Source organism: Bombina bombina, chromosome 3 (assembly GCF_027579735.1).
Source record: "Bombina bombina isolate aBomBom1 chromosome 3, aBomBom1.pri, whole genome shotgun sequence".
Taxonomy (NCBI): domain Eukaryota; kingdom Metazoa; phylum Chordata; class Amphibia; order Anura; family Bombinatoridae; genus Bombina; species Bombina bombina.
Genome location: NC_069501.1, coordinates 843,320,411 through 843,339,671, shown reverse-complemented (window position 1 = coordinate 843,339,671; position 19,261 = coordinate 843,320,411). Strand labels below are relative to the sequence as shown.

General features: G+C 42.7%; 1 protein-coding gene across 1 annotated transcript in view; it reads right to left on the bottom strand.

Annotated features, from left to right (window-relative positions):
- BIVM (basic, immunoglobulin-like variable motif containing) overlaps positions 1-19,261 on the bottom strand; it is a 79,314-nt gene that overhangs the window by 36,707 nt on the left and 23,346 nt on the right. Inside the window, exons 4-6 of the mRNA XM_053705474.1 lie at positions 18,516-18,648; positions 15,773-15,856; positions 15,508-15,604 (exon numbers count right to left, since the gene is read on the bottom strand). Of these exons, the coding sequence (XP_053561449.1) occupies positions 15,508-15,604; positions 15,773-15,856; positions 18,516-18,648 (314 nt within the window). The remainder of the gene's footprint in view (positions 1-15,507; positions 15,605-15,772; positions 15,857-18,515; positions 18,649-19,261) is intronic.

Below are 19,261 nucleotides of genomic sequence, written 5' to 3'. Positions count from 1 at the left end.
TGTGTAATCCCCATTCCACTGACTGAGCATGCATAATTGCAGCGGTCTGAGATGCAGGCGCGCAAATGGCACTATGTCCATCGCCGCTACCATTAAGCCGATTACTTCCATGCACTGAGCCACCGTGGGGCGCGGAATGGAGTGAAGAACACGGCAAGCATTTAGAAGTTTTGATAACCTGGACTCCGTCAGGTAAATTTTCATTTCTATAGAATCTATCAGAGTCCCTAGGAAGGAAACCCTTGTGAGAGGAGATAGAGAACTCTTTTCTTCGTTCACTTTCCACCCATGCGACCTCAGAAATGCCAGAATTATCTCTGTATGAGACTTGGCAATTTGAAAGCTTGACGCCTGTATCAGGATGTCGTCTAGGTAAGGAGCCACCGCTATGCCTCGCGGTCTTAGAACCGCCAGAAGTGAGCCCAGAACCTTTGTAAAAATTCTTGGGGCTGTAGCCAACCCGAATGGAAGAGCTACAAACTGGTAATGCCTGTCTAGAAAGGCAAACCTCAGGAACCGATGATGATTCTTGTGAATCGGAATGTGAAGGTAGGCATCCTTTAAGTTCACTGTGGTCATGTACTGACCCTCTTGGATCATGGGTAAAATGGTTCGAATAGTTTCCATCTTGAATGATGGAACTCTGAGGAATTTGTTTAGGATCTTTAAATCCAAAATTGGTCTGAAGGTTCCCTCTTTTTTGGGAACCACAAACAGATTTGAATAAAACCCCTGTCCTTGTTCCGTCCGTGGAACTGGATGGATCACTCCCATTACAAGGAGGTCTTGCACGCAGCTTAGGAATGCCTCTTTCTTTATCTGGTTTGCAGATAATCTTGAAAGGTGAAATCTCCCTTGTGGGGGAGAAGCTTTGAAATCCAGAAGATATCCCTGAGATATGATCTCCAACGCCCAGGGATCCTGAACATCTCTTGCCCACGCCTGGGCGAAGAGAGAGAGTCTGCCCCCTACTAGGTCCGTTGTCGGATAGGGGGCCGCTCCTTCATGCTGTCTTGGAGGCAGCAGCAGGCTTTCTGGCCTGCTTGCCCTTGTTCCAGGACTGGGTAGGTTTCCAGGCCTGCTTAGATTGAGCAAAAGTTCCCTCTTGTTTTGAAGTAGAGGGAGCTGATCCTGCACCTGCCTTGAAATTTCGAAAGGCACGAAAATTAGACTGTTTGGCCCTTGATTTGGCCCTGTCCTGAGGAAGGGTATGACCCTTACCTCCAGTAATGTCAGCAATAATTTCTTTCAAACCAGGCCCGAATAAGGTCTGCCCCTTGAAAGGAATGTTGAGTAATTTAGACTTTGAAGTCACATCAGCTGACCAGGATTCAAGCCATAGCGTCCTGCGCGCCTGGATGGCGAATCCGGAATTCTTAGCCGTTAGTTTAGTCAAATGAACAATGGCGTCAGAAACAAATGAGTTAGCTAGCTTAAGTGTTCTAAGCTTGTCAATAATTTCAGTCAATGGAGCTGTATCGATGGCCTCTTCCAGGGCCTCAAACCAGAACGCCGCCGCAGCAGTGACAGGCGCAATGCATGCAAGGGGCTGTAAAATGAAACCTTGTTGAATAAACATTTTCTTAAGGTAACCCTCTAATTTTTTATCCGTTGGATCTGAAAAAGCACAACTGTCCTCAACCGGGATAGTGGTACGCTTTGCTAAAGTAGAAACTGCTCCCTCCACCTTAGGGACTGTCTGCCATAAGTCCCGTGTAGTGGCATCTATTGGAAACATTTTTCTAAATATAGGAGGTGGGGAAAAGGGCACACCGGGTCTATCCCACTCCTTACTAATAATTTCTGTAAGCCTTTTAGGTATTGGAAAAACATCAGTACTCACTGGCACTGCATAGTATTTATCCAGCCTACACAATTTCTCTGGCACTGCAATTGTGTCGCAGTCATTCAGAGCAGCCAATACCTCCCCAAGCAATACACGGAGGTTCTCAAGCTTAAATTTAAAATTAGAAATTTCTGAATCAGGTTTCCCCGATTCAGAGACGTCACCCACAGACTGAAGCTCTCCGTCCTCAGGTTATGCACATTGTGACGCAGTATCAGACATGGCTCTTACAGCATCTACACGCTCTGTATCTCGTCTAACCCCAGAGCTATCGCGCTTGCCTCTCAATTCAGGCAATCTGGCTAATACCTGTGACAGGGTATTATTCATGATTGCAGCCATGTCCTGCAAAGTAATCGCTATGGGCATCCCTGATGTACTTGGCGCCATATTAGCGTGCGTCCCTCGAGCGGGAGGCGAAGGGTCCGACACGTGGGGAGAGTTAGTCGGCATAACTTCCCCCTCGACAGACCCCTCTGGTGACAATTCTTTTATAGATAAAGACTGATCTTTACTGTTTAAGGTGAAATCAATACATTTAGTACACATTCTCCTATGGGGCTCCACCATGGCTTTTAAACATAATGAACAAGTAGTTTCCTCTGTGTCAGACATGTTTATACAGACTAGCAATGAGACTAGCAAGCTTGGAAAACACTTTAAACCAAGTTAACAAGCAATATAAAAACGTTACTGTGCCTTTAAGAGAAACAAATTTTGGCAAAATTTGGAATAACAGTGAAAAAAGGCAGTTACACTAACGAAATTTTTACAGTGTATGTAACAAGTTAGCAGAGCATTGCACCCACTTGCAAATGGATGATTAACCCCTTAATACCAAAAACGGAATTATAAATGACAAAAACGTTTTTAAACACAGTCACAACAACTGCCACAGGTCTACTGTGGTTGTTACCCTCCTCAAACACGACTTTTGAAGCCTTTTGAGCCCTTCAGAGATGTACTGTATCATGCAGAAGGAAGCTGAGTGTCTCTGTCTGTAATTTTAGCTGCGCAGAAAAGCGCTAAAATAGGCCCCTCCCACTCATATTACAACAGTGGAAACCCTCAGGAAACTGTTTCTAGGCAAAAATCAAGCCAGCCATGTGGAGAAAAAACTAGGCCCCAATAAGTTTTGTCACCAAACATATATAAAAACGATTAACATGCCAGCAAACGTTTTATATTACACTTTTATAAGAGTATGTATCTCTGTTAATAAGCCTGATACCAGTCGCTATTAAATCACTGCATTTAGGCTTAACTTACATTAATCCGGTATCAGCAGCATCTTTCTAGCAAATTCCATCCCTAGAAATATGTTAACTGCACATACCTTATTGCAGGAAAACCTGTACGCCATTCCCCCTCTGAAGTTACCTCACTCCTCAGAATATGTGAGAACGGCAATGGATCTTAGTTACTTCTGCTAAGATCATAGAAATCATAGGCAGATTCTTCTTCTAATGCTGCCTTTGATAAAACAGTACACTCCGGTACCATTTAAAATAAACTTTTGATTGAAGTTAAGAAACTAACTATAATACACCACTCTCCTCTTACTACGTCCATCTTTGTTGAGAGTTGCAAGAGAATGACTGGATATGGCAGTGAGGGGAGGAGCTATATAGCAGCTATGCTGTGGGTGATCCTCTTGCAACTTCCTGTTGGGAAGGAGAATATCCCACAAGTAATGGATGATCCGTGGACTGGATACACTTAACAAGAGAAAAGATATTTTCGCCAAATCTTATGGTAGATCTTCCTGATGACAGGCTTTCTAGCCTGAATCAGGGTATCAATAACCGACTCAGAGAACCCATGCTTTGATAGAATTAGGCGTTCAATCTCCAAGCAGTCAGACGCAGAGAAATTAGATTTGGATGTTTGAAAGGACCTTATATTAGAAGGTCCTGCCTCACTGGTAGTGTCCATGGTGGCACAGAGGACATGTCCACTAGGTCTGCATACCAGGTCCTGTGTGGCCATGCAGGCGCTATTAGAATCACCGAAGCCCTCTCCTGCTTGATTCTGGCAACCAGACGCGGGAGTAGAGGAAACGGTGGAAAATCATAGGCCAGATTGAAGGACCAAGGCGCTGCTAGAGCATCTATCAACACCGCCTGGGGATCCCGGGACCTGGACCCGTAAAGAGGAAGTTTGGTGTTCTGACGGGACGCCATCAGATCCAATTCTGGAGTGCCCCATAGCTGAATCAGCTGGGCAAACACCTCCGGGTGGAGTTCCCACTCCCCCGGGTGAAAAGTCTGACGACTTAGGAAATCCGCCTCCCAGTTGTCTACTCCTGGGATGTGAATTGCTGAGAGATGGCAAGAGTGATCCTCCGCCCACCTGATTATTTTGGTTACTTCCATCATTGCTAGGGAACTCCTTGTTCCCCCTTGATGATTGACATAAGCTACAGTCGTGATGTTTTCCGACTGAAATCTGATGAATTTGGCCGCAGCTAGCTGAGGCCATGCCTGAAGCGCGTTGAATATCGCCCTCAGTTCCAGAATGTTTATCGGGAGAAGAGCTTCTTCCCGAGACCATAAGCCCTGAGCTTTCAGGGAGTTCCAGACTGCACCCCAGCCCAACAGACTGGCGTCGGTCGTTACGATGATCCACTCTGGTCTGCGGAAACACATTCCCTGAGACAGGTGATCCTGAGACAACCACCAGAGAAGAGAATCTCTGGTCCCCTGGTCCAACTGTATTTGAGGAGACAAATCTGCATAATCCCCATTCCACTGTTTGAGCATGCACAATTGCAGTGGTCTGAGGTGTATCCATGCAAAAGGGACTATGTCCATTGCCGCTACCATTAGTCCGATTGTCTCCATGCACTGAGCTACAGATGGCCGAGGAATGGAATGAAGAACTCGGCAAGTAGTTAAGAGTTTTACCTTTCTGACCTCCGTCAGAAATATTTTCATTTCTACCGAGTCTATTAGGGTTCCTAGGAATGGAACTCTTGTGAGGGGGGAGAGAGAACTCTTTTTGATGTTCACCTTCCACCCGTGAGACCTCAGAAAGGCCAATACAATTTCCGTGTGACACTTGGCTCTTTGGAAAGTCGACGCCTGAATTAAGATGTCGTCTAGATAAGGCGCCACTGCTATGCCCCGCGGTCTTAGAACCGCCAGGAGGGACCCTAGCACCTTTGTGAAAATTCTGGGAGCAGTGGCCAACCCGAAAGTAAGAGCCACAAACTGATAATGCTTTTCCAGAAAGGCGAACCTGATAAACTGGTGATGATCTTTGTGGATAGGAATATGTAGGTACGCATCCTTTAGATCCACGGTAGTCATATATTGACCCTCCTGGATCATTGGTAAGATTGTCCGAATGGTCTCCATCTTGAATGATGGGACTGAGGAACTTGTTTAGAATTTTGAGATCCAGGATTGGTCTGAAAGTTCCTTCTTTTTTGGGAACCACAAACAGGTTTGAGTAAAACCCCAGCCCTTGTTCAGCAATTGGAACTGGGTGGATCACTCCCATTGTATGTAGGTCTTCTACACAGCGTAAGAACGCCTCTTTCCTTGTCATGTCTGAAGACAGACGAGAAATAATGGAACCTTCCCCTTGGAGGGGAGTCCTTGAATTCTAGAAGATATCCATGGGATACAATCTCTAAGGCCCAGGGATCGTGTACGTCTCTTGCCCAGGCCTGAGCGAAGAGAGAGAGTCTGCCGCCTACTAGATCCGGTCCCGGATCGGGGGCTACCCCTCCATGCTGTCTTAGAGGCAGCAGCAGGCTTCTTGGCCTGGTTACCCTTTTTCCAGCCCTGGTAAGGCTTCCAGGCTGCCCTGGGTTGTGAAGTGTTACCCTCTTGCTTTGCAGCAGGGGAGGATGAAGCAAGACCGCTCCTGAAATTCCGAAAGGAACGAAAATTATTTTGTTTGTTCTTCGTCTTGAAGGACTTGTCCTGGGGAGAGCATGGCCTTTTCCCCCAGTGATTTCTGAAATAATCTCTTTCAATTCAGGCCCGAAGAGGGTCTTTCCTTTGAAAGGGATGTTCAATAGTTTGGATTTTGACGACACATCAGCCGACCAGGACTTTAGCCATAATGCCCTGCGCGCTAAAATGGCGAAACCTGAATTTTTTGCCGCTAACTTAGCTATTTGGAAAGCGGCATCTGTGATAAAAGAATTAGCCAGCTTAAGAGCCTTAATTCTGTCCATAATGTCCTCATATGAGGTCTCCTTCTGGAGCGCATCTTCCACTGTCTTGAACCAGAAAGCAGCTGCAGTGGTTACAGGAACAATGCACGCAATAGGTTGGAGAAGAAAACCTTGTTGAACAAAAATTTTCTTAAGTAAACTAATTTTTTATCCATAGGGTCTTTAAAAGCACAACTGTCTTCGATTGGTATAGTTGTGCGTTTAGCAAGTGAAGAAACAGCCCCCTCCACCTTAGGGACCGTCTGCCACGAGTCCCGCATGGGGTTAGATATGGGGAACATTTTCTTAAAAATAGGGGGGGAACGAAGGGAATACCTGGTTTATCCCACTCCCTAGTAACGATATCCGCAATCCTCTTAGGGACCGGGAACACATCAGTGTAGACAGGAACTTCTAGGTACTTGTCCATTTTACACAATTTCTCTGGAACCACCATAGGGTCGCAGTCATCCAGAGTAACTAATACCTCCCTGAGCAATAAGCGGAGGTGTTCTAGTTTAAATTTAAAAGCCAACGTATCTGAGTCTGTCTGAGGAGCAACATTTCCTGAATCGGAAATTTCTCCCTCAGACAGCACATCCCTCGCCCCCATTTCAGAGCGTTGTGAGTGTATATCGGATACGGCTACTAAAGCGTCAGAATGTTCAGAATCTGTTCTTAAAACAGAGCTATCACGCTTTGCAGGTAACATTGGCAGTTTAGATAAAAACACTGAGAGGGTATTATCCATGACTGCCGCCAAGTCTTGTAAGATAAAAGAGTTAGACGCACTAGAGGGGCGTAACTGGTTGTGACACTTGGGGAGAGGTTAACGGGCTAACCTCATTACCTTCTATCTGAGAATCATCTAGGGCCACATTTTTAAGTGCAACAATATGTTCTTTAAAATGTATAGACATATCAGTACAAGTGGGACACATTCTGAGAGGGGGTTCCACCATGGCTTCTAAACACATTGAACAAGGATGTTCCTTGGTGTCAGACATGTTTAACAGACTAGTAAGTAAGGCAAACAGGCTTAGAAATCACTTTAATCAAGTAAAAACACACTTTGCAAAAAACGTTACTGTGCCTTTAAGAGATAAAAAGGCACACAATTTTTCCAAAACAGTGAAAAATGCAGCAAACTTTTCGAAATTTTTACAGTATGTACCTAAAGCATTAGTAAGATTGCACCACTAGCAATAAAAACGATTAACCCCTTAATGCCCAAACCGGATCGATATTAAGCCAACAGACCGGTTAAAACAACTTCAGCACCTTGCCACAGCCCTGCTGTGGCCCTACCTGCCCTTAGGAGTCAGATTTGTGGGGAAAAAGCTTCTTATGGGTCCTGAAACTGTAGCAGGACCCTCCATGTGAAACAGCCTGAAGTTCTAGTCACTAAAACTGCATCTGAGGCGGGAAATTAGGCCCCTCCCACCTTACTCCGGTGCTGTGAGGCCTAAAGAAACACTCCTAAGTGTTTTAATAATAGCCATGTGGGTAACAACCCCTGAAAGAAACCCAAAGGAACCTTCAAAGTGTCTCAAAAAACAATATTTTTCAATAAAAACCGTTTGCCATTAAGTAGTGTCAACCAGCATAAATTAGCCCTGTTATGTAAGCTAGCAATTCCATACTTAGTCTCTGAATACAGCTTACCCTTCCCTCATGGGGATCTTATCAGTCTTTTCTATCATTATCACAGTCTTGTCTAGAAATAAATGACTGAACATACCTTATTGCAGCCTGACCTGCAAAACCATTCTCCCCAACTGAAGTTTTCTTGTACTCCTCAGTCCTTTGTGGGAACAGCAGTGGATTTTAGTTACAACATGCTAAAATCATCTTCCTCCCTGCAGAAATCTTCATCTCTTTTCTGCTAGAGAGAGTAAATAGTACACACCGGTACCATTTAAAATAACAAACTTTTGCTTGTAGAAAATAAAAACTACAATTCTAACACCACATTCCCTTTACCCTTCCGATTGCTTAGAGCCGGCAAAGAGAATGACTGGGGGGTGGAGCTAGAGGGGGAGCTATATGGACAGCTCTGCTGTGTGCTCTCTTTGCCACTTCCTGTAGGGAAGGAGAATATCCCACAAGTAAAGGATGAATCCGTGGACTGGATACACCTTACAAGAGAAAAAGGCTTAAACTGCCACCTACCAAAAAAGAATCTGGATTGGGGCCATACCTTCATGCTGATTTGGAAGAGGAAAAAGGTTTATATAATGCTTGGTCTTGTACCAAATAGATTAAAAATTCCAGGAAAATCTGGAAGATTCAGGTCATTGTAAGGAGGATTAAGATTGTTGGTTCCTAGATTGACAAAATGAACAAAAAATTACTATTTTTTGACAACCCAACAGGAGGGATCGGTTCCCGCGACACCTGTGGTAGTCTTGTGAATAATTCCTTCACTGAGGGTGATTCTGTCACTGCCCCATACTCCAATATCACCTCTGTCTATTTTAAATGAAATACATTTTTATTGAAATATAACTTGTACATAAAAAGAGACAAGAAATTCTTTGAAACATTGCAACATAATGGTAGACATTTGAACACGTCATCTAGCAACGAGCATGTTCCATGCATTCCAAAGAGATTCTGAAACATAAATATTTCTTAACCCTGTAACAGATTTATATTGTTCAAGAACTCTATGATTGACAATTTCAATGAATCTTATCTGACATCATGCCTTGGTAATCTGAGAGGGGTAGGGGCAGAGCCTCATCCCTTCACAATCAAATAAAGTGTGAAGTTATTGACTTAGAGAGGAATAGAAAAAGAAAATTAAAGAAACAGGGAGAAAAGGAAATAAAGATGAAAGAAGAAGAAGTGTGGAAGAAAAGATGCCTTTTGACCAAGACACACCTTGCGAAGCGTACAGTTTTTTATAGAAAGAGCCCAAAAATTGTGTTTATTGTGCAATTTTGTTCCTAAGGCAATTGTCTAGATTAGCAATAAAAACAGAATTTATGTTTACCTGATAAATTACTTTCTCCAACGGTGTGTCCGGTCCACGGCGTCATCCTTACTTGTGGGATATTCTCTTCCCCAACAGGAAATGGCAAAGAGCCCAGCAAAGCTGGTCACATGATCCCTCCTAGGCTCCGCCTACCCCAGTCATTCGACCGACGTTAAGGAGGAATATTTGCATAGGAGAAACCATATGATACCGTGGTGACTGTAGTTAAAGAAAATAAATTATCAGACCTGATTAAAAAACCAGGGCGGGCCGTGGACCGGACACACCGTTGGAGAAAGTAATTTATCAGGTAAACATAAATTCTGTTTTCTCCAAAATCGGTGTGTCCGGTCCACGGCGTCATCCTTACTTGTGGGAACCAATACCAAAGCTTTAGGACACGGATGAAGGGAGGGAGCAAATCAGGTCACCTAAATGGAAGGCACCACGGCTTGCAAAACCTTTCTCCCAAAAACAGCCTCAGAAGAAGCAAAAGTATCAAACTTGTAAAATTTGGTAAAAGTGTGCAGTGAAGACCAAGTCGCTGCCCTACATATCTGATCAACAGAAGCCTCGTTCTTGAAGGCCCATGTGGAAGCCACAGCCCTAGTGGAATGAGCTGTGATTCTTTCAGGAGGCTGCCGTCCGGCAGTCTCGTAAGCCAATCTGATGATGCTTTTAATCCAAAAAGAGAGAGAGGTAGAAGTTGCTTTTTGACCTCTCCTTTTACCAGAACAAACAACAAACAAGGAAGATGTTTGTCTAAAATCCTTTGTAGCATCTAAATAGAATTTTAGAGCGCGAACAACATCCAAATTGTGCAACAAACGTTCCTTCTTCGAAACTGGTTTCGGACACAAAGAAGGCACGACTATCTCCTGGTTAATGTTTTTGTTAGAAACAACTTTTGGAAGAAAACCAGGTTTAGTACGTAAAACCACCTTATCTGCATGGAACACCAGATAAGGAGGAGAACACTGCAGAGCAGATAATTCTGAAACTCTTCTGGCAGAAGAAATTGCAACCAAAAACAAAACTTTCCAAGATAATAACTTAATATCAACGGAATGTAAGGGTTCAAACGGAACCCCCTGAAGAACTGAAAGAACTAAGTTGAGACTCCAAGGGGGAGTCAAAGGTTTGTAAACAGGCTTAATTCTAACCAGAGCCTGAACAAAGGCTTGAACATCTGGCACAGCTGCCAGCTTTTTGTGGAGTAACACAGACAAGGCAGAAATCTGTCCCTTCAAGGAACTTGCAGATAATCCTTTCTCCAATCCTTCTTGAAGAAAGGATAGAATCTTAGGAATCTTTACCTTGTCCCAAGGGAATCCTTTAGATTCACACCAACAGATATATTTTTTCCATATTTTGTGGTAAATTTTTCTAGTTACAGGCTTTCTGGCCTGAACAAGAGTATCAATAACAGAATCTGAGAACCCTCGTTTTGATAAGATCAAGCGTTCAATCTCCAAGCAGTCAGCTGGAGTGAGACCAGATTCGGATGTTCGAATGGACCTTGAACAAGAAGGTCTCGTCTCAAAGGTAGCTTCCATGGTGGAGCCGATGACATATTCACCAGATCTGCATACCAAGTCCTGCGTGGCCACAGGAGCTATCAAGATCACCGACGCCCTCTCCTGATGGATCCTGGCTACCAGCCTGGGGATGAGAGGAAACGGCGGGAATACATAAGCTAGTTTGAAGGTCCAAGGTGCTACTAGTGCATCTACTAGAGTCGCCTTGGGATCCCTGGATCTGGACCCGTAGCAAGGAACCTTGAAGTTCTGACGAGAGGCCATCAGATCCATGTCTGGAATGCCCCACAGTTGAGTAATTTGGGCAAAGATTTCCGGATGGAGTTCCCACTCCCCCGGATGTAATGTCTGACGACTCAGAAAATCCGCTTCCCAATTTTCCACTCCTGGGATGTGGATTGCAGACAGGTGGCAGGAGTGAGTCTCCGCCCATTGAATGATTTTGGTCACTTCTTCCATCGCCAGGGAACTCCTTGTTCCCCCCTGATGGTTGATGTACGCAACAGTCGTCATGTTGTCTGATTGAAACCGTATGAACTTGGCCTTTGCTAGCTGAGGCCAAGCCTTGAGAGCATTGAATATCGCTCTCAGTTCCAGAATATTTATCGGTAGAAGAGATTCTTCCCGAGACCAAAGACCCTGAGCTTTCAGGGATCCCCAGACCGCGCCCCAGCCCATCAGACTGGCGTCGGTCGTGACAATGACCCACTCTGGTCTGCGGAAGGTCATCCCTTGTGACAGGTTGTCCAGGGACAGCCACCAACGGAGTGAGTCTCTGGTCCTCTGATTTACTTGTATCTTCGGAGACAAGTCTGTATAGTCCCCATTCCACTGACTGAGCATGCACAGTTGTAATGGTCTTAGATGAATGCGCGCAAAAGGAACTATGTCCATTGCCGCTACCATCAAACCTATTACTTCCATGCACTGCGCTATGGAAGGAAGAGGAACGGAATGAAGTGTCCGACAAGAGTTTAGAAGTTTTGTTTTTCTGGCCTCTGTCAGAAAAATCCTCATTTCTAAGGAGTCTATTATTGTTCCCAAGAAGGGAACCCTTGTCGACGGAGATAGAGAACTCTTTTCCACGTTCACTTTCCATCCGTGAGATCTGAGAAAGGCCAGGACTATGTCCGTGTGAGCCTTTGCTTGAGGAAGGGACGACGCTTGAATCAGAATGTCGTCCAAGTAAGGTACTACTGCAATGCCCCTTGGTCTTAGCACCGCTAGAAGGGACCCTAGTACCTTTGTGAAAATCCTTGGAGCAGTGGCTAATCCGCAAGGAAGCGCCACGAACTGGTAATGCTTGTCCAGGAATGCGAACCTTAGGAACCGATGATGTTCCTTGTGTATAGGAATATGTAGATACGCATCCTTTAAATCCACCGTGGTCATGAATTGACCTTCCTGGATGGAAGGAAGAATTGTTCGAATGGTTTCCATTTTGAACGATGGAACCTTGAGAAACTTGTTTAAGATCTTGAGATCTAAGATTGGTCTGAACGTTCCCTCTTTTTTGGGAACTATGAACAGATTGGAGTAGAACCCCATCCCTTGTTCTCCTAATGGAACAGGATGAATAACTCCCATTTTTAACAGGTCTTCTACACAATGTAAGAATGCCTGTCTTTTTATGTGGTCTGAAGACAATTGAGACCTGTGGAACCTCCCCCTTGGGGGAAGCCCCTTGAATTCCAGAAGATAACCTTGGGAGACTATTTCTAGTGCCCAAGGATCCAGAACATCTCTTGCCCAAGCCTGAGCGAAGAGAGAGAGTCTGCCCCCCACCAGATCCGGTCCCGGATCGGGGGCCAACATTTCATGCTGTCTTGGTAGCAGTGGCAGGTTTCTTGGCCTGCTTTCCCTTGTTCCAGCCTTGCATTGGTCTCCAGGCTGGCTTGGCTTGAGAAGCATTACCCTCTTGCTTAGAGGACGTAGCACTTGGGGCTGGTCCGTTTCTACGAAAGGGACGAAAATTAGGTTTATTTTTGGCCTTGAAAGACCTATCCTGAGGAAGGGCGTGGCCCTTACCCCCAGTGATATCAGAGATAATCTCCTTCAAGTCAGGGCCAAACAGCGTTTTCCCCTTGAAAGGAATGTTAAGGAGTTTGTTCTTGGAAGACGCATCAGCTGACCAAGATTTCAACCAAAGCGCTCTGCGCGCCACAATAGCAAACCCAGAATTCTTTGCCGCTAACCTAGCCAATTGCAAAGTGGCGTCTAGGGTGAAAGAATTAGCCAATTTGAGAGCACGGATTCTGTCCATAATCTCCTCATAAGGAGGAGAATCACTATCGATCGCCTTTACTAGCTCATCGAACCAGAAACACGCGGCTGTAGTGACAGGGACAATGCATGAAATTGGTTGTAGAAGGTAACCCTGCTGAACAAACATCTTTTTAAGCAAACCTTCTAACTTTTTATCCATAGGATCTTTGAAAGCACAACTATCTTCTATGGGTATAGTGGTGCGTTTGTTTAAAGTAGAAACCGCTCCCTCAACCTTGGGGACTGTCTGCCATAAGTCCTTTCTGGGGTCGACCATAGGAAACAATTTTTTAAATATGGGGGGAGGGACGAAAGGTATACCGGGCCTTTCCCATTCTTTATTTACAATGTCCGCCACCCGCTTGGGTATAGGAAAAGCTTCTGGGAGCCCCGGGACCTCTAGGAACTTGTCCATTTTACATAGTTTCTCTGGGATGATCAAATTCTCACAATCATCCAGAGTGGATAATACCTCCTTAAGCAGAGCGCGGAGATGTTCCAACTTAAATTTAAATGTAATCACATCGGGTTCAGCTTGTTGAGAAATTTTCCCTGAATCTGAAATTTCTCCCTCAGACAAAACCTCCCTGGCCCCCTCAGACTGGTGTAGGGGCATTTCAGAACCATTATCATCAGCGTCCTCATGCTCTTCAGTATCTAAAACAGAGCAGTCGCGCTTACGCTGATAAGTGGGCATTTTGGCTAAAATGTTTTTGATAGAATTATCCATTACAGCCGTTAATTGTTGCATAGTAAGGAGTATTGGCGCGCTAGATGTACTAGGGGCCTCCTGAGTGGGCAAGACTCGTGTAGACGAAGGAGGGAATGATGCAGTACCATGCTTACTCCCCTCACTTGAGGAATCATCTTGGGCATCATTTTCAGTGTCACATAAATCACATTTATTTAAATGAGAAGGAACCCTGGCTTCCCCACATTCAGAACACAGTCTATCTGGTAGTTCAGACATGTTAAACAGGCATAAACTTGATAACAAAGTACAAAAAACGTTTTAAAATAAAACCGTTACTGTCACTTTAAATTTTAAACTGAACACACTTTATTACTGCAATTGCGAAAAAGTATGAAGGAATTGTTCAAAATTCACCAAATTTTCACCAGTGTCTTAAAGCCTTAAAAGTATTGCACACCAAATTTGGAAGCTTTAACCCTTAAAATAACGGAACCGGAGCCGTTTTTAACTTTAACCCCTTTACAGTCCCTGGTATCTGCTTTGCTGAGACCCAACCAAGCCCAAAGGGGAATACGATACCAAATGACGCCTTCAGAAAGTCTTTTCTATGTATCAGAGCTCCTCACACATGCGACTGCATGTCATGCCTCTCAAAAACAAGTGCGCAATACCGGCGCGAAAATGAGGCTCTGCCTATGATTAGGGAAAGCCCCTAAAGAATAAGGTGTCTAAAACAGTGCCTGCCGATATTATTTTACCAAAATACCCAGATTAAATGATTCCTCAAGGCTAAATATGTGTAATATATGAATCGATTTAGCCCAGAAAATGTCTACAGTCTTAATAAGCCCTTGTGAAGCCCTTATTTACTGTCTGAATAAAAATGGCTTACCGGATCCCATAGGGAAAATGACAGCTTCCAGCATTACATCGTCTTGTTAGAATGTGTCATACCTCAAGCAGCAAAAGACTGCTCACTGTTCCCCCAACTGAAGTTAATTCCTCTCAACAGTCCTGTGTGGAACAGCCATGGATTTTAGTAACGGTTGCTAAAATCATTTTCCTCTTACAAACAGAAATCTTCATCTCTTTTCTGTTTCAGAGTAAATAGTACATACCAGCACTATTTTAAAATAACAAACTCTTGATTGAATAAGAAAAACTACAGTTAAACACTAAAAAACTCTAAGCCATCTCCGTGGAGATGTTGCCTGTACAACGGCAAAGAGAATGACTGGGGTAGGCGGAGCCTAGGAGGGATCATGTGACCAGCTTTGCTGGGCTCTTTGCCATTTCCTGTTGGGGAAGAGAATATCCCACAAGTAAGGATGACGCCGTGGACCGGACACACCTATGTTGGAGAAACTAGGGTGTGTCATAAAGGGGATAATGGGAGGAATCTGCCCTTCTGCATATCTAGAACAGATCAGAGAAAAAGATTAGAGACAAGTACTTGTCTGACCCTTTGAAGTCTAAGCTATGGCAGTTGTCAGTCAGGATTCTGGATTTATACCAGCATAGTGATTTTATACCCTGGTCATATAAAATGACCAACACTGCATGAATTAATCTATAAAGTGATTTCAATAACATTTGTGAGGTTTTTTTTTTGTTAGTTTTTTATTCCAAATAAAGAAACTCAGTATGTTACACTACATCATCAGGAGTTTCTCTGTGTCTGTGCTCTCTAAATACAAACGCTTATACTAACCAAGTGACAAAGGGAATGACTTATTAAGCCAAGGCAACAGCACAAATCCATACTTGTGAATATTTGTTTGCATGGCTGGAAGGGCATTTCAAGATATAAGGTTATATATATAAGATTTATTAACTTTCAAAATATTTATTGCCTGCTGTATTATGTGCCTTTGAGATGTTTCACATGGTGGGTGATAGCAAGGTGGGAATATGCTAAAACAACTTTTGGTTTCTATATCAAGAGAATAATAATAATAATAATTTTTCTTCAGCAAACACTTTTAATACATGTATGACTACATGAAAATAACTCACCTTTTTTGTTTTCCTATACTGCAGACCCCTTTCAGTGTGTCGAATATCAAAATATTCTGGATTTTGAGTGTTCAAGTCAATTACAATGTCTGCCCACCTGCAAGAATAGCAATGTACTCAGAGAACGGGAATAAGATTTAATCTTCAACTTATAGTTTGCACAAATTGGCATTTGTTTTATTTCAAATTATATAATTTATATGTTTAAAAAAGGTGTGAGCAGCAATTAAACTGGTTTAATATATTTAGTAATTTTAAAACATACTTTTTACAGTGAATTGTTGGATGTTTCCTGCTTGGCTCGCCAATCAATATCCAATATTCAACTTCATGTTGGAAGAGCTGGCCTCTGAAATATTTAACAGAATTGTAGTTCAAACATTTATTTAATAATGCATTTTTTTAATATGCAGCAATATTTCGGAACACAAATAATACAAATCCCTCATGGAAATGTAAGTAATCTTAATCCTGCAAATTCTACCTATGTTTTTAGTACAATCTTACCTTCACAAGTTCTCAGACCGCCAGTCTCATTATGATGGCTTGGTTGCTATGCATATAAGAGAAGCTCAAAGCATAGCAGCCCTGTTTATCGATTGGCTGAATAATACTTTTTTTTTTAGGAATAGAGCTCCTAATCATCTTGCATTCACTACTTCTCTTCCTTCTGCCAGCAATGTTCTATGTATGCCCTCACTCAAGGAATGCCCAAACCTACCCAGAGGATATGCAAACCCTGCCCCAAAGTGTTTTGTCTCCCTAACAGAACCTCCTAGACTAAATCACATGAAGAATATACAATACTAAGCAGTTTCGAATAACCATAAAGGGATACTTGTACATTTAAATAGATGTTAATATTTGTATTGAGATTTTACCCTACGTCTGGGTCTCTTGTACAAACATGCTTATGTTACAGCAGTGTAACCAAACACATGTATACGTGCAGACTCTCTCATATCTGAGATATAATCAGCCAAAGTTTATCATTCTGCCAGTATAGATAGTGCAGGATTCAGTAGTTCAGTGCTAAATTGCAATGGTACAAATTGTTTATAAAATACGTTACAGCCAATAGTCCTCACTAATATCACCAAGCAGAAATAAATACACACACACACACACACATATATATATATATATACAGGGAGTGCAGAATTATTAGGCAAGTTGTATTTTTGAGGATTAATTTTATTATTGAACAACAACCATGTTCTCAATGAACCCAAAAAACTCATTAATATCAAAGCTGAATAGTTTTGGAAGTAGTTTTTAGTTTGTTTTTAGTTATAGCTATTTTAGGGGGATATCTGTGTGTGCAGGTGACTATTACTGTGCATAATTATTAGGCAACTTAACAAAAAACAAATATATACCCATTTCAATTATTTATTTTTACCAGTGAAACCAATATAACATCTCAACATTCACAAATATACATTTCTGACATTCAAAAACAAAACAAAAACAAATCAGTGACCAATATAGCCACCTTTCTTTGCAAGGACACTCAAAAGCCTGCCATCCATGGATTCTGTCAGTGTTTTGATCTGTTCACCATCAACATTGCATGCAGCAGCAACCACAGCCTCCCAGACACTGTTCAGAGAGGTGTACTGTTTTCCCTCCTTGTAAATCTCACATTTGATGATGGACCACAGGTTCTCAATGGGGTTCAGATCAGGTGAACAAGGAGGCCATGTCATTAGATTTTCTTCTTTTATACCCTTTCTTGCCAGCCACGCTGTGGAGTACTTGGACACGTGTGATGGAGCATTGTCCTGCATGAAAATCATGTTTTTCTTGAAGGATGCAGACTTCTTCCTGTACCACTGCTTGAAGAAGGTGTCTTCCAGAAACTGGCAGTAGGACTGGGAGTTGAGCTTGACTCCATCCTCAACCCGAAAAGGCCCCACAAGCTCATCTTTGATGATACCAGCCCAAACCAGTACTCCACCTCCACCTTGCTGGCGTCTGAGTCGGACTGGAGCTCTCTGCCCTTTACCAATCCAGCCACGGGCCCATCCATCTGGCCCATCAAGACTAACTCTCATTTCATCAGTCCATAAAACCTTAGAAAAATCAGTCTTGAGATATTTCTTGGCCCAGTCTTAACGTTTCAGCTTGTGTGTCTTGTTCAGTGGTGGTCGTCTTTCAGCCTTTCTTACCTTGGCCATGTCTGTGAGTATTGCACACCTTGTGCTTTTGGGCACTCCAGTGATGTTGCAGCTCTGAAATATGGCTAAACTGGTGGCAAGTGGCATCTTGGCAGCTGCACGCTTGACTTTTCTCAGTTCATGGGCAGTTATTTTGCGCCTTGGTTTTTCCACACGCTTCTTGCGACCCTGTTGACTATTTTGAATGAAACGCTTGATTGTTCGATGATCACGCTTCAGAAGCTTTACAATTTTAAGAGTGCTGCATCCCTCTGCAAGATATCTCACTATTTTTTACTTTTCTGAGCCTGTCAAGTCCTTCTTTTGACCCATTTTGCCAAAGGAAAGGAAGTTGCCTAATAATTATGCACACCTGATATAGGGTGTTGATGTCAGACCACACCCCTTCTCATTACAGAGATGCACATCACCTAATATGCTTAATTGGTAGTAGGCTTTCGAGCCTATACAGCTTGGAGTAAGACAACATGCATAAAGAGGATGATGTGGTCAAAATACTCATTTGCCTAATAATTCTGCACTCCCTGTATATATATATATATATATATATATATATACATATATATATATACATACACACATACACACACACATATAAAATCAGAAGTTGCCAAGAGATGACAGAGGCCACAAATAAAGAGATAGTTACACTCGTCACTGATCAGTAAGTATAAGCACAGTATTTGTAATTTTTAAAATAAAAAACACAACAATGTATCCCCCTTGCTGGCTATTGGCCCGTCTATGATCATGTTTTTTTTTTTCTTTTTAGTAATCAGACCTGCATCACTTTATCTGCTCATCATGGCATGGATACAATTTGCTCACCTATAAGCCTTACAGGCTTTTGTAGGGGTAGCTTCAAATCCAATAGGACAAAAATAATGGTTCTGACAGTGATATATATAAGCCATTGATTCCTCTTTCAATCCTTGTGTTAACTTTGCCAAAGCCCCAGCAGCTAGAATACAAAAACAAATGTTATTGCATAATGATATCAGTATTTATAAAAAGTTTATTTTAGAAACTATATTAGCTTTTTCATAAGCTGTCTTTTTGTGATTTAATTGACATTTAGCTAACAGAATTATATTACACTAAACATATGGAGAATATCACAAATTACATTTAAATATGCCTGTGTTTTAAAGGACATGGAAATCAAAAGTAAACTTTAATGATTCAGACAAAGCGCATAATTGGAAAAAAAAAAAAAAAATCCTAATATATCACATTTACAGCATACTGAGGTAGTAGATGTGTGTTCAGAGGATTCAGCTTATGCCATTCAGCTATTATCGGAGCCAAATTTATTCTTGTAAAACTGCATGCACATATGTCTTAGGCACTATATGGCAGCAGTGTTATACATATAGTGCCAGATTACAAGTGGAGTGCTAAATTACAGCATGCCCGCAAACAGGCAAATTTGCCCGTTTGCGGGTGCAAGTTAATTACCCAGCCATTACAAGTGGCAGGTTATTGCTACCGCGAGTAGCAACACTCAGAGAATTAACCAGAGATCCGATCTCTGGTTAATTTTCTAAAAGTGCCCCAAATGCCCTCAAAATATT